Consider the following 15,467-nt stretch of genomic DNA (forward strand, 5'->3'; position numbering starts at 1 on the left):
CCATCCCTCTGCTACCCTAACCCCCCCCTTTTTCTCCTTCCCACCTCCACCCCACACCGATAGCGCCACGGCTGTCGCCGAAGGCCGCTGTGGTGTGTGTGTGGAGGGTCGACTTTTACCCCCAATTATGGCGCCATGGAGTGTTGAAGGCTGCCGTCGCTGAGAAGCACAAATGAATTTCACTTGTTTTTTGCTTGTAACTGACACTGCCTTTTACTTGTAACTGACTTTTGTGACAATAAACCCTGATTCTGATTCTGATTCTGATTCTGCAATACCAAAACGTCCTATTGGGCAGGGGGGAGCTACTGAGCAATTCTGTCTGGCCATCGTCAATGCAAAATCTGTGCAAGTGACATCACTTGCACAGCCATTCTGAAATGGCCTGTTCAGACACGCCCATTCAGGAAATCCATGAAATGAGCATGAATGACTGAATGTTAAAAAAAAAAAAAAAAATTGGGTACAAGAGACACTGGGGAGCCCAAAAAATACTAAAAACCTAAAAGAAAATGAAATTCATGGTGTAGCCCCTTTAAACGAGGAGCTGCGCTGTGCACCCAAAACGCACCCAAACAATGTCAAACTCTAGCTGCTGAAATAAACGTTCCATTTGTATCATTATTGACAAGAGAATTTGCAAAAGGATTATTTATTTATTGTCCATCAGAGCACCGGTGAGGTCACAGCTTATCTCTACTTTTGTAGGATATTGATTTGATAGCCTAAACTTGTCATTTGTTTGCAGTTATTAATTTATATTAGGCTACTTGCTGGATATTAAGACTGTGATGTTGGCTGTATGTTGTCAAATGTATTAATCTATATTTTGTTGTTGATCAGATGTGGGGTTTTGTAGTGTGATTTTGATGTGCACATGCATGTGCTGCCACTGACAATCAATGAGACAGACAGCTGTTGTGCAGTTCACTTGTTCTACTGGGTAGTTCTAGTAAAATGGTAGTTTGAACGTTCTAAAATGCAAGTGTAGGTAGGGTTCATTAATGATGATAAAAAAAATCGGTCTAATACTTATATACTCTCGTTGAATCTCAACTAGTCAACTGGTGAAATCAGCGTGCGCAGGGCAGGCATGGGGCATCACGGCCACTTGTGTTTCATTTTGTTCATTACTGTTACATTCAGTGCGTCCCATATTGGTTCACAACGGGACGATGGGACCCTGCCCTGGTCGGCAACGCGGCAAGTAACTTGCCTAATTATAATAGTAATTCCTCCACGCTGTAGATAGGCCTTTCTACTAATTAGTATTCATTTCTAACAAGAAAAAAAAAAACGGGATCCCGGGAACCGAAGTCAGTTCCCGGGACAGTAAATAACCTCTGGATTCCCAGGATTCCCGCATCCCGGGAATCCCGGTGTTAAACCCTAGTGTACATGTTGTCTGTTGTATGTTTCCATTTTTAAATCGCTCTTTAAATAAAGTGTGGGGTCGGCAAAGAAATTCCCCCATAAAATGGGGTCGTGGCATAAAAAGGTTTGAGAACACATGCTCTATAGCAATAATTACATCACAATAAAGAGCTATTTAACACTGTTACTGAACAAACACGCTATAGCAATAATTACATCACAATAAAGAGCTATTTAACACTGTTACTGAACAAACACTCTATAGCAATAATTACATCACAATAAAGAGCTATTTAACACTGTTACTGAACAAACACTCTATAGCAATAATTACATCACAATAAAGAGCTATTTAACACTGTTAATGAACAAACACGCTATAGCAATAATTACTATCACAATATAGATCTATTTAACACTGTTACTGAACAAACACTCTATAGTAATGATTACTATCACAATATAGATCTAACTAACGCCATTACTGAACACACACTCTATAGTAATGATTACTATCTGAATAAAACCATTTTGTTTTAACCACAAAATATCACTTACCCTAAGTAGTTAGCTAAATTAAAAGTACAAATTAGTACAAAATACAATGCTACTTTTAATGAGAGTGATAGCCTTCTATAACTTAGAGAGCCTAAACATTAACTTATGCAATACTTAAACTGTCAGACTGCTGGTGTATCATGGTAACACACTTCAAATGATAAAATCATACATTAAAGATGCTGTCATTGATGTCTGTCTTTCTTTCTTTCTTTCTTTCTTTCTTTCTTTCTTTCTTTCTTTCCTCAGATCGCATAACAAATGATGAAGAAATTCGTATTGTGATGGTGGGGAAGACTGGAGCTGGAAAGAGTGCCACAGGAAACACCATCCTGGGTCCTGAAGCATTTAAATCCAAGTTTTCACCCAAATCTGTGACATTGAGCTGTAATAAGGCCAGTGGTGTAGTGGCTGGTAGAATGGTTTCTATTATTGACACTCCAGGCTTGTTTGACACTGGGTTCACCATGGCTCGAACCCTGGAAGAGGTTAGAAACTGTATTACTTGTGCTGCTCCTGGTCCTCATGTGTTCCTGGCTGTGATCAAACTAGGGAGATTCACAGAAGAGGAGAAGAAAGTTGTGGTAAAGATTCAGAAAGAATTTGGACAAAGTTCAGACAAATACACCATGATTCTCTTCACTCATGGTGACGACCTTAAAGATGAAACAATTGAAACATTTCTGAATGACAAACTACAAAACTTAATCAGCAAATATAATGGTCGTTATCATGTCTTTAACAATGAAAGTAAGGATCCCTCTCAGGTCATTGAGCTGCTGGAGAAAATCAACCAGATGGTGAAGGAGAACGGTGGAAGCCACTACACCAACCAGATGTTCCAAGAAGAAGCAAGGAAACAAGGTGAGAGAAACCAGTCATTAAGGGAGATGTCAATGGAGGACTAAGGGCAGGTACACACTGTAAGACTTTTAAAGTGGTCGGGGGGTCATCTGATCGTTTAGCATTTCACACTACAGGTGTCTATTTCTTGAAATGGGCTGTCATATATCGTTGTGGTTTTCACATTATACTAACTATACGATTGATCGGCGACAAGGGATCACACACTGTAGGATAGTTCACCAGGATGCTATCCAGACCCGATGCATACATTTGTTTTCATTGTCTCGGCATGGCAAGAGAGTATGTTTTACCCCCTGTCCGTCCGTCCGTCCGTCCGTCCGTCCGTCCGTCCGTCCGTCCGTGTGTGTGTCCTGTCCGTCCGTTAGCAGCTAATCTCCGGCACCGTTGGCCCAGCCGCTGCGAAACTGTGCACACACACTCCCTGGACGCCAATTCAGAACCTCTGCCCCATTTTTCAGATTGGCCAGTTATAGCGCCACCAGGAGGCCGATTTGTGCAAAACACATTTATTGATATTACTCCTAAAGATTTTGTCCGAACATCACACAAATCGGTACACAGTATCTCTATAGTCATGTGATCAACACGGATTTATCCGATTTCCCATATTCCATCCTGATTACCTAAGATTGGCTTCCAAAGTTTGCAGGATTAGTCCGTTTTGAACAAAATGCCTCAAATCATGAACGCAGCATGCAATTTCCGTGAAATTTCACACACGCATTTCTATTAGGCTGAGGAAGACCTGAGCTGGCAGAGACCTGTGCTCCGAGGAGCACTAGTTCCAATTCATTCGCTTTATCCACATAAAGTAGACTGACACTGGTATAATCCACAAGTAGGTCCATGAGGAAGAGCAATGAAAAAAGTTTTTATTGTTAAAAGCAAAAGTCCGGGAAACTTCGATTTCCCGGAGTCGATTTCAAGAAAGAGACAGGGAAACTCTCCCCTGTCAGGTGATAAGAAGGTCAGTTGCATTGAAGGAGGCATGAGCTCGGCCCTGGCCTCCCTAGGCTGGTGAGGGGAGTGTAGTGCCCAGGATCACTTAGACAATTGGCACCGGGGTGAAAAATAAGGGTTACAAAATCGTGGGATAAAAATGTAAGTAAAAAAAAAAAGAAAGAGACTCCTGTAGTGTGAAATGCTTAACGATCAGATGACTTTAAAAGTCCTACAGTGTGTACCTGCCCTTATTCTCTCCTCATATACAACCATAAAAATGTTCAGTGGTTGGAAAGAAGGGAGTGAATTAATTAGTACAATATTCTAATTCAATACTAAAATGATCATGCTCAGTAATCTTGTATCATCTAGATGATATGACATTACATGACAAAAGGTATACGTATTAGGAAAACAGAGAACTCGTTTGGATCACTTGCCGAGCAATTTCATGAATAACAAACACTGACAGGCAATCAAACCAATTGGAAAAACATGTGGGATGGAATCTGTTTCACCCTCGGAATGACGGAATGTCTAATGTAATGACAGTTAGCAAATACAAGTCAATACAAGTCAATGAATTGTATTGACTGACCAAAACATCACTCGTATTTGCTAACTGTCATTACATTAGATTAGACATAACCTACAACTAATTATGCTGCCTCCATATAATTAATAATCAGTTATAGATTATCTTTTTTTTTTTTTTTTTTACCCCTTTATATATTATACCCCATACATATTTATGTGTGTTGTCACTGCTGTTGTATCCTACTGACTCACCTGACAGTGAGGAGCCTCCACCGGGAGGACGTAGAGTCTTCGTCCTACTCCTCCCGCCCAACAGCCCAGCCCGTAGGATTACGTACAGTGACAATTATCCCCCCGCCTGCCCGGCTTCCCTTCCCTGAAACACAGGCCAGTTGTGTTCGTATAGATTCTTGACAAAGCCGATGCATCACGGTGGATTTGAACCCACAACCTCTGTGGTGGGCAGCTACTTTTACCACTGCACCACCCGAGCGCCTTCCTTTCATTTTCAATGGAAACATAATGCTGTTGTTCTCAAACACTTTAATACTTATAGCTGGAGATTCCTAACTGTTTTAACTGTTTTATAGATTGATAAATAATCTATAATAAGTCGTTTGCGCCTTGAACTATTCAACAATGACAAGAACTGAAATGGAAAAAGTTGTATTGGTAAACTCTGGTGTAGGAAAGGGGAGGGGGGTACTCTCTCTGGACAAGGCTGTTAAACATGGGATTGCTTTGTTCACTACAGCTCTGTCAGGGCGTCTCATTACTGACTATGAAGACGAGCTTCAACACAACATGGACGAGACATTTCTAAGTGTAAAGTCGGGCACAGAGCCTGAGCTCATGTTTGGAAACAACTACACCCTCTACAATGTAGACATCAAAGTCACAGACATCCACAGTCATCATGAGGTCAGACAGATGGAGATGAAGAAGGCAGGAGAGGAAGAAGAAATCCAACTCAGTGACATCTTCAAAGACCCTTCTGGAAGAAACAAAAGAACAGTGCTGACCGTTGGCTGTGCAGGAATTGGCAACACTTCACTCGTACACAAATTTATCTCTGACTGGGCCAAGAAATGTTTCCCTGAAGATCCACACCTCATGTTCCCGATCAAGTTCCGCCAGTTAAATCTGCTCAAGGGACAAAACTTTAGTTTGGCAAAGCTAATTCACAAATGCATCAAGGAAACCAGATTCATTAAGGAAGACGTTCTTAATTACATCTTCAACGTATTGCAGAAGTCAGAAGACTACAACAAGAGCCACTTCAAAGTTCAGTTTGTGATGGCCGATTTGGACGAGAGTGATTTCCAGCTCGATTTCAGTACAAATTTTGGCATCATGAATGTCACTGATCCCTACCCCCTGGATGTTTTGCTAGTAAACCTAATCAGGGGGGAGCTGCTCCCCTCTGCTCAGATCTGGATAACCTCACGACCTGCTGCAGCCAATCAGATCCCTAAGGAGTTTGTTAACAGGATGACAGAAGTACGAGGGTTCATCAGAGATGACCAGAAGAAGGAGTTCTTCATGAAGACGTTCAGTGATGAGAACCAGGCCAGCTCAATCTACTCACACATCAAGGAATCAAAGATCCTCCACACCATGTGTGAAATCCCAGCCTTCTGTTGGAGCCTTGCTACCGTTGTGCAGAACATGGGGACGACAGACAAGCTTCCCAAAACCCTGACTGACATGTGTTGCTACTTCCTGATGGGTGAGACCCAGCGAGAGAGGATGAAGAACCCTGCACTAGATGAGGCAGACAAAGAGAAGCTCATAAAGGATGCAGGAGAAGTTTTTCTGAAGCTGGGTAGGCTTGCGTTTGACCAACTGGACAAAGGCAACATCATTTTCTACGAGAAAGACCTGGAAGAGAGTGGTGTTGATGTGAACAAGGACTTGCTGAACTCAGGCTTGTGCTCAACGTTCTTCAGAGAAGATGATGTGTTCTTCAGAGAAGATGATGTGTTCTTCCACCAAACAGTCTACTGCTTTGTTCATCTGAGCATCCAGGAGTTTCTGGCTGCAGTCTACCTGTTCCACTGTTTCACAAAGAGGAACATGGAGGTCCTGAAGACATTCCTGGAGGATGATGATTACAACAGTGACAGTTCCATGTCTGACTTCCTGAAGGCTGCTATGGAAAAAAGCCTGCAGAGTGAGAGTGGACACCTGGACCTCTTTGTCCGCTTCCTTCATGGTCTCTCACTGGAGTCCAACCAGAGTCTGTTAGGAGGCCTGCTGGGTCAGACAGAGAACAGTCCAGAGGAGATCCAGAGAGCCATCAACAACCTGAAGAAGATGAATAGTCACAAGATCTCTCCTGACAGATGTGTCAACATCCTCCACTGTTTGACAGAGATGAACGATCACTCAGTACATCAGGAGATCCAACTGTACCTGGAGTCAGAGGACAGATCAGTGTCACAGTGTTCAGCTCTGGCCTCCATGCTGCTGACGTCAGAGGAGGTTCTGGATGAGTTGGACCTTCAGAAATACAACACATCAAACGATGGGCGACCAGCTGTGAGGAACAGCACAGCAGTTAGGTTAGTATGTGAATTTAAACAGTTAGGTTAGTATGTGAATTTAAACAGCTAGGTCAGTATGTGAATTTAAACAGTTAGGTTAGTATGTGAATTTAAACAGTTAGGTTAGTATGTGAATTTAAACAGTTAGGTTAGTATGTGAATTTAAACAGCTAGGTTAGTATGTGAATTTAAACAGTTAGGTTAGTATGTGAATTTAAACAGTTAGGTTAGTATGTGAATTTAAACAGCTAGGTTAGTATGTGAATTTAAACAGTTAGGTTAGTATGTGAATTTAAACAGTTAGGTTAGTATGTGAATTTAAACAGTTAGGTTAGTATGTGAATATAAACATGTTAGAGCAGGGGACACCATTCATTCATATACTCCTTTCATTGTGTGTGTGTGTGTGTGTGTGTGTGTGTGTGTGTGTGTGTGTGTGTGTGTGTGTGTGTGTGTGTGTGTGTGTGTGTGTGTGTGTGTGTGTGTGTGTGTGTGTGTGTGTGTGTCCGTGTGTGTGTCCTGTGTTCTTGTCTGTAGGTTAAATGAAGAGCAACAGATGAGTCAGCGTGTGGAGAGAGAGGAGGAGGAACTGACAGACCAGAGTCTATGAAGAGTGACACTGATGAACCTGGACCTCCACACACAAAGTAAGATAAATCTGTGTGTGTGTGTGTGTGTGTGTGTGTGTGTGTGTGTGTGTGTGTGTGTGTGTGTGTGTGTGTGTGTGTGTGTGTGTGTGTGTGTGTGTGTGTGTGTGTGTGTGTGTGTGCGTTAGCCTCACTCAGGTCACGGCCTCAGCCCCTCCCTGTTTGTCCATGATTTGCCTCAGCCAATCACCTCTCACCTCTCCTCTGTGGCTAGAAGACTCTGATTGGCCTGAGTGAAATAAAGACTCAGAAAAGCCCTTAAAATAACTTAAAGAATAATAATGATGTTGAAGAAATATTGTAATGTATGGATATCAACTGCCTTTCATTCTGGGCAGCATTTCTAATTCAAGAGAAGCAGGGCTTAATTATTACATTCCGGTTTCTAAGCGGACGCTCTACCTCCTGGGCCACACCTGTAATTCAAGAGAAGGGATGCAGGTTATAACTAGTTATTTAACTGTTACATTGTTCCCGAGTCAACAGTAACACCTGTACTAATATTAGCATAGATAGATAGACTGGGGAAAAAGTGTGAAAATGATTCATTGTTTGTTTTCAAGCTCATGGCTAGAAAACCCCAAATATAAAACCTGGATCATACATGATCACAAATCCAAAAATAAAATCCAAAGAAGCTGATACGTCCAGCATGAGAGAAACGGACCAAGTTTAGAGCCCTGGGGCACCCCGGTGAAATGAGTATATAAGGGTGTAAGCATAGGTCTATGTCTATAGACATAGGTCTTTAGACTTGAGAATAATTGAGAAATAGCTATTGCACCATAATACAAAAAAAAAAAATACATGAATAAAATAGGCTACAATATGCAACTATTGTCAACGTATGGTTTTCGTTACAAAGAGGATCACAGCAGGAAGGCTGGCTATTGCAGATACAAATGATTAACTCTCAAAGAAGCACAGTAGTTTAGACAGCATTGCAGATAGATGCCAACATGTCGTCATGCACAAATTATTGAGTCATTTGAAAATTGCAACGACAACAGCAAATAAAGTCAACAACTCAAATAATCTTTAAACATGTGCAACCAAAAGCCCACGTCCTCCTCCGTAGATTATAGTCTAACTATACCATGAGACGACAGGGCTGCACTTGAAAATGTCTATAATTTAATATAGTTCAAATGTTAAGTTAAATCTCTCTCAAACGCTAGGAGATAAAACTGTTTTAGCATTGAGTGATTCATCACAGCGGCTCTAAACAGACATTTAAATGCAGTTTGTGACGCTCCAACAGGGGATATGTTTGAATGTGTTGTTGGGGGAAGATGACTTGCTGCCAGAGTGCCCGTCCATTTATCTATCGTTAAGCAGAAACGTCAGTTTATTATAATTTTTTTGTCCGTCTTTCAGCAGCGGGGCGAGGGCTCAACTGGGTGGGCAGCTGCCTGCGTTGCCCAGCGCTGAAACTGAAAATGAAACTAATCTAACATTATATTTATAAGATAACTTTACAATTGACATCCATATGTTTTTACGCTTGTTGACACTATTCCAATGAAACGAGTAGGAACCAACAGCTAGTAGGATACTATATATTATATATTATATAGGATACTATGTAGCATAATACAGAATATCAAATTCCACAAACTGAGATAGTCCTATACAAACACCTTCTAATATTACAGTAGCTGAGGGTTATTTATATTATTTATATTATAAAACATATAATGTTCAGAAACATGCTGACATATGTTTCACCTACTTATCTAATCTAATTTAACCTGTGTTGTGTTGTGTTGTGTTGTGTTGTGTTGTGTTGTGTTGTGTTGTGTTGTGTTGTGTTGTGTTGTGTTGTGTTGTGGTGTGTTGTGTTGTGTTGTGTTGTGGTGTGGTGTGTTGTGTTGTGTTGTTCATCAACCAGGGGGCAGCAGTAGTGTGACGTCTGAAGACCACCCCTCAGGAGAAGATAATCGACCGCCCAACACTCCCTGCTGACAGATGCCACCCCCAGCCCTAGGAATACATGTAATGACCATTATCACCCTCCCCCCCGCCCGGCTTCCCTCCCCTGAACACGGGCCAATTGTGTTTGTGTAGACGCTCGACAAGCCGGATGCATCACGGTGGATTCGAACCCACAACCTCTGTGGTAGTGGGCAGGGACTTTCTTTTTTGAATACATTTTTAGGTTAAACATTGTATTTGTACAGAATGTACATTTTCAGACCAAGATGTTTTCAGTGTAATGTTATGTTTTTCTTTTCTTTATTTGAGCATTTTCTCCTATATAATGACATGCCCAAATAAGGGATGTCAGGTTGAAAGTGGTTCATTCTAATCTAGTGTAGCCCTAAGTCTTACAGATAGGTGGGACATTTATTTATAAAGTGTCTTTCAAAACAAATGTTAAAAGGTGCTGTACAACAGTACAATAAATACAATAAAATAAAACAAGAACATCACATTAAAATAGAGCAACAATAAAAAAGAAGTTACACACAGAGCAGCAAAAACAATACATAGAAATAAACAATATTACAAACCAAAATGTTTGCCAAACAAATGGGTTTTTAGCAGCTTTTTAAAGGCATGGACTGACTCAGCATAGATAGATAGATAACAGATAGAATTACATTTTCATGATGAGGTTGTAGTTGTTTTAATGTGGTGTTAACTTTATATGAGGTGCATGTGATGTCATCTACTGCACAGGAGTTATTTTGATCCCCTTTAATCTGATTGGATCCCAATTTAAATCCTACATTTTGTGATCCAGAATTAGACAATCCAGATACATTCTGTCCTTGTATTTGAAAGTAATTCATGATAATATTCAGACTGTTCAACATTACAGATCAGTGCTTTAATCCTACAGTATGGATGTATGTCCATCTAGTGGATATGAAGACCAACATAAAGGAACACAGACACTATAGCAATTTAGAACCATTTTAGAGATGCAAGAAAGTTGTAGAAATGTATGAAATGTAAATGAATTCAATTCAAATGAATCTTAAACCACTTTCAACCTGCCATCCCTTTTTTGTAAATGACATTTTAACCCTGTTGAGTGTTTTCTTAGCAGGGTGCCAGTGTGATTCCTGTCAGCCTTTTCGCCTAATCTGCCTTTAGGGCACGCTCCCACCAAAACATGGTCAGCTAGCGTTAAACGCAGGTTGTGCACGGCCACAGTTTTTTGCAGCCAGCGGATTCTAAAAAACGGGAGTGACGCACCTGTCACTCACTTTCAGGACCCTCCCCGTAGCCCGCACCGCCTTCTGCCTTGAGCACCATGTTGCTTCCTGAGTCTTGGGACGGTCCGCCTTCGACTCACCCGATTTGACAGAGGGGGAAAATCAGCTCCTGCCTCCAGCAGTTTTATGCTTCAAATGGACAAGTCGTGTAGAGCGGATAAACGCACGGTCTGCGCGACAAGCGGAAAGATACGCTCTTGCGTGAATCCACGCATTTACATTGAAAAAGCATTGGCAGATTCTGCCCCAGAGGTAAAATAAAAGTGCGGTGGGAGCGCGCCCTAACTCAGGTTTTATTTGTATTTATTTATTTTCTGCCTATATTGAAAAGCAAGTCAAATGTATTGGTAGAGCACCGCCGTCACAAGGTGATTCACAGTTTAAGAGCAGAAGAGCAGATCAATACAACAATCAAACACAGAATAAAACAAATCAACCAAAAAGAGTTAAAGGAAATCACAATACAGCAAATGTCACAGATCTGCTGGTCACTTAACTATTAGGGCCGGGACTTTATCGCGTTAATTTCGATCAATTAATTACAGAAAAATTATCGCGTTAAAAAAATTAACGCATTTTAATCGCACCCGTTTTTTCACCGCGGAACGTTTCTCACTGGACGAGTTTCAGACGGACCGCTCATGCCAGCGCACGCATAATTAATTAAACTACTATAAAACAACAGTAACAACAACACAATCTACCAGCCTCGAGTGGTGGAAAGTAGCAGATCTACAAGCTCACAATGCCTTGTGCTTGTAGATCGGCTATTTTCACATGGTTACCACCACATGTTTTATAATAATAATAATCGAAATCTACAAAGTAACTAGTAACTAAAGTTTTCAAATAATTGTAGTGGAGTAAAAGTACAATATTTGCCTCTGAGATATAGTGGAGTTACTGGAGTAGAAGTAAAAGTATTAGAAATTGGAAATACTCGAGAGTCAAGTGCAAATACCTCAAAATTGTACTTAAGTACAGTTCTAGAGTACATGTACTTAAAGACGTATGCCAAAATCCATTTGAAAAAATAGCTTTTCACTGTTTTCAGGTCAAATATTGATATGCGATTAAAATGCGATTAATTGCGATTAATTAATTACAAAGCCTCTAATTAATTAGATTAATTTTTTTAATCGAGTCCCAGCCCTATTAACTATATAGATGTCTGACTCTATGTGATTATAGAACCTTAACTATACAGATATACCATGGAGGTTCTGTATGGGATTATAGAACCTTACAATGTATTCTATAATGAACTGGGAGCCAGTGTAAGGAGACCAGGATGGGGTCATGTGACATGATGTCCTGGACCTGGTCAGTAGGCTGGCAGCAGCATTGGACTGTCTGTTACACTGTTGAGATGATTTATAGCCTGTTTAGTCTCCAGAGATGTTTTAGAGTAGAGGAGTGGCATTCAGTTTGTCCACTGGGCTGTGGAATCAAACCAGAGACTCACTGTGAGGCATTAGAGTGTTTATCAGACATACTGAGGGTTTGAATCATTTCTTCTGCACTGTCATTTTATTCTCCTATTTTTGTTTCACTTTAACTTATGTTTTATTGTATTCAATATCATTTTCATGATGTGTTTGTTTTGCACTAGGCCCTCATTTATCAGTCTAATATAGAAACCAGCACGGATCCGACCACAGGAATACGTTTACTATTACAATGTAGTTATTTAACAGACAGACACATCTCTTATAAGAGCTCACATGGGATTTATCAAACGGTTGTATCCTGCCAATCACAGTGTAAGAATGGGTTTTACCTGATTTTAGTCATGAAGTGGAATATGGCCAAGAAAGTATGTAAAGCCAAGGAGAAAGAGCTAATTCTCTGATGTGTAAAGTCATCCCACCAATCATATCAATGTCCTCACACACACCTATTTGCATACAAACCACAAAACCATACTTAACGCAGACAGAAATGTAACTAAAATATGACCACAGCTGTAACAGCGCAAGTCCAATCCAATAAATGAAAAGTAGATGAGAGAATGAGGTCTCTGTGGTAGTTAGTTCAATGGACACGGTCATATCCACGTCTCCCTGGCTGCATTGGTACATCCAAGGATGGCTCAGGGTTGAGGACAGAGTTCGGCAACTTGCAATGGGCCTGGTCTACAAGACCAGATTCACCACAACATTGGGATACCCATGTACCTGTCTAAATACTTCATAAACGTAAATGAAGTCCATAATCACAACACCAGAGGCAGCTCCACTGATCACGTCAAACCCAGATTTGGCACAAATGAACTCTTTCTCATGCTATGCAACAGAAATGTGGAATGCCCTACCAAAAGGAGTAAAGGAGTGCAAAACCCTACTCACTTTCAAACTGCCCTAAACTAACACCTTCAGGAGGCTGACATTCCAAACTGGCCCCTGTAGAAGTCATAACCTAACCCCACCACACACCCACCCCCCCTCCTTGAACTGTTTATTGTACATATTTCTTGTTTTTCATAGCAGTAACCTGTAAGCTGATTGTATGATGTTCTGCATAGTAGTGTACATCTGTCTGTTTTCCTAAATGTCATCATGATTTGGGTGCACAGGGATCTCATTTTAAATAAGACATTGAGCTTTTATGAGCGATCCAGTTTAGAGGACCTTGTATTGTGAATTGTACTTCCTTGTACTGTTTCCATGTCTTTATAAATAAAGTATTCAATCAATCAATCAAACCTGTTAGCACAGTAATATAATAATATTGTGCACATCCAATTACATTTTCAATTCAAATGGCTTTATTGACATGAGAAAACATACATTTGCCAGTTGCCAGTGAAACAATACAATCAAAACATAATAATGTGTGTACAATTAAAAGGGAATAGACATGCTGTGTACACAGAGCTGTTACATAGGGGCGGCCATAGCTGAGTGGTTAGTGAGCCCGCCTACGGACCCAGAGGCCCTGGTTGCCGCAGGTTCGATTCCCAGCCAGGACAGCATATGTGTCGATGAAATGAAATTTGTCCCTGAGCAAGACTCTTAACCCCTAATTGCTCACAGGTTCTCATTGGAAACAAGACCGCAAGGACTTTCATGAACGACCTGTTAAAAGGAATTATCCTTATCCTTACATTGCAACTGAGGGAAATCTAACTTACAAAACCATAAGAATTGTACATTTGTTGTCAGAAATAGTTAGCCTATATATCTACATATTAAGGTTAGCTTCGGATAATCTTTTGCAAAGTTGTGCACAAATAGCATCCCCTCTGGTCAGAATAATGCCTGCCATGTACAGTAAGGCGTCGTACATTATTATTATGATTAAGGTGCAGAGTGTCGGTGCGTGCCGACCACATAATCCCCATAAAGTAACTGACTCTGGTATAATCTACAGGTGTGTCTCGACAGGGAAATATACAGAGTGTGACGAACAGGAAACAGTAGATTGAGTAGAACATGTACTTCTCCAATGTGGGAAGTACAACTGTGAGAGGAATCAATTATATCAGGAGTTGGAAAAGGGGAAACATCATGATTTAACACTGTCAGGTCTCTTAGGGAAAGCAGCAGGGTAAATATATGCTAATATCATTAGATACATAAGAGAAACCCAGTTAGTCAATAGAATATAGAGTTTTATTTGTATTTTTTGGTTTACTGTACATATCCAGTTCACAATTTAGTCCAGCTGGTGGCGGTAATGCTCTTTAAATGGTTGCCAACTGCCAAAAAACAGCGAAGAAGAAGAAGAACCCACTAGCACGTCATTTCCTGTTTACATTCCATACAAACATGGCAGCAGGTCAGAGCATAGTTAGAACATTTTAATGTTTCATTCATGTCAGAGAGGATTATGAACCATGAGACACTGAGGAGACTAGAGACACATTAAACGGTCAACACTGCAGACCTCCTAGCTCCGACGGAACCTCTCCCTCCGCTGTATAGTTCCGAGATGAGGTTCCTCGTTAGTTACTGCCGTCTGTTTTCGAAATGGTCGCACGTCTTCCACTTTACATGTTTCTTACCCCTTTCTGCACATCGTATCCAAAAAGTAAAGCATTTACGCCACTCTCTCAGATGTTTGAAGTTTTAACGCGCCATAAAAGCCATCCAACGGGTTGAAGAAAGTATTTAATTTGCCTCGGTTTTCATCCGGTTCCATAATATTTTGCATTAGAAGATGCAATTCAACATTTGACCAGTAGGGTAAACAGTAATGTTATCTCTACGGGCGCAACTCTTGCGCAATGTCTTAAAAACCATGTAACCGGATGAAAACCGAGGCAAATTAAATACTTTCTTCAACCCGTTGGATGGCTTTTATGGCGCGTTAAAACTTCAAACATCTGAGAGAGTGGCGGAAATGCTTTACTTTTTGGATACGATGTGCAGAAAGGGGTAAGAAACATGTAAAGTGGACGACGTGCGACCATTTCGAAAACAGACGGCAGTAACTAACGAGGAACCTCATCTCGGAGCTATACAGCGTACAGCGGAGGGAGAGGTTCCGTAGGGGCTACAGACCTCCATGAATGAGTACAAAGGACCGAAGTCTGACGTCATTGACTCATCCTACCTGGGTCTCGGTTTCCCCCGTTGTGAATCCCCATAGACGTGTTTAATAATAATAAGAAGTGTGTTCCATAAATAAAGTAATAACCCGGAGGTTTGACTCTTATGGATATGAAGCATCAACTGACGGTGAGAAAACATTAATGTTACTTCAGACAAAATGAGTTACATTTTCTCCATAAACAGACTGTATGAAATATGAGTGACTGACTATCATAA

At 40.8% G+C, this 15,467-nt stretch overlaps 2 protein-coding genes across 5 annotated transcripts in view; one reads left to right on the plus strand and one right to left on the minus strand.

Moving 5' to 3' along the window:
• LOC311034241 (uncharacterized protein) overlaps positions 1 to 13,540 on the plus strand; it is a 29,237-nt gene extending 15,697 nt beyond the window's left edge. For 3 of the 4 annotated variants that reach the window (XM_084042064.1, XM_084042066.1, XM_084042065.1), the window contains 4 exons: positions 2,182 to 2,796; positions 5,033 to 6,842; positions 7,362 to 7,471; positions 9,363 to 13,540. In XM_084042064.1, the coding sequence (XP_083898190.1) occupies positions 2,182 to 2,796; positions 5,033 to 6,842; positions 7,362 to 7,434 (2,498 nt within the window). In that variant the 3' untranslated portion in view covers positions 7,435 to 7,471; positions 9,363 to 13,540. The remainder of the gene's footprint in view (positions 1 to 2,181; positions 2,797 to 5,032; positions 6,843 to 7,361; positions 7,472 to 9,362) is intronic. The other variant, XR_014599581.1, reaches the window with a different exon arrangement.
• LOC311034142 (uncharacterized protein) overlaps positions 1 to 15,467 on the minus strand; it is a gene marked incomplete at its 5' end in the record, with an annotated part of 308,082 nt that overhangs the window by 251,255 nt on the left and 41,360 nt on the right. The window lies entirely within an intron of this gene.

The sequence above is a fragment of the Gymnoscopelus microlampas genome, assembly GCF_963454915.1.
Source record: "Gymnoscopelus microlampas genome assembly, chromosome: 18".
In the NCBI taxonomy this organism is placed as follows: domain Eukaryota; kingdom Metazoa; phylum Chordata; class Actinopteri; order Myctophiformes; family Myctophidae; genus Gymnoscopelus; species Gymnoscopelus microlampas.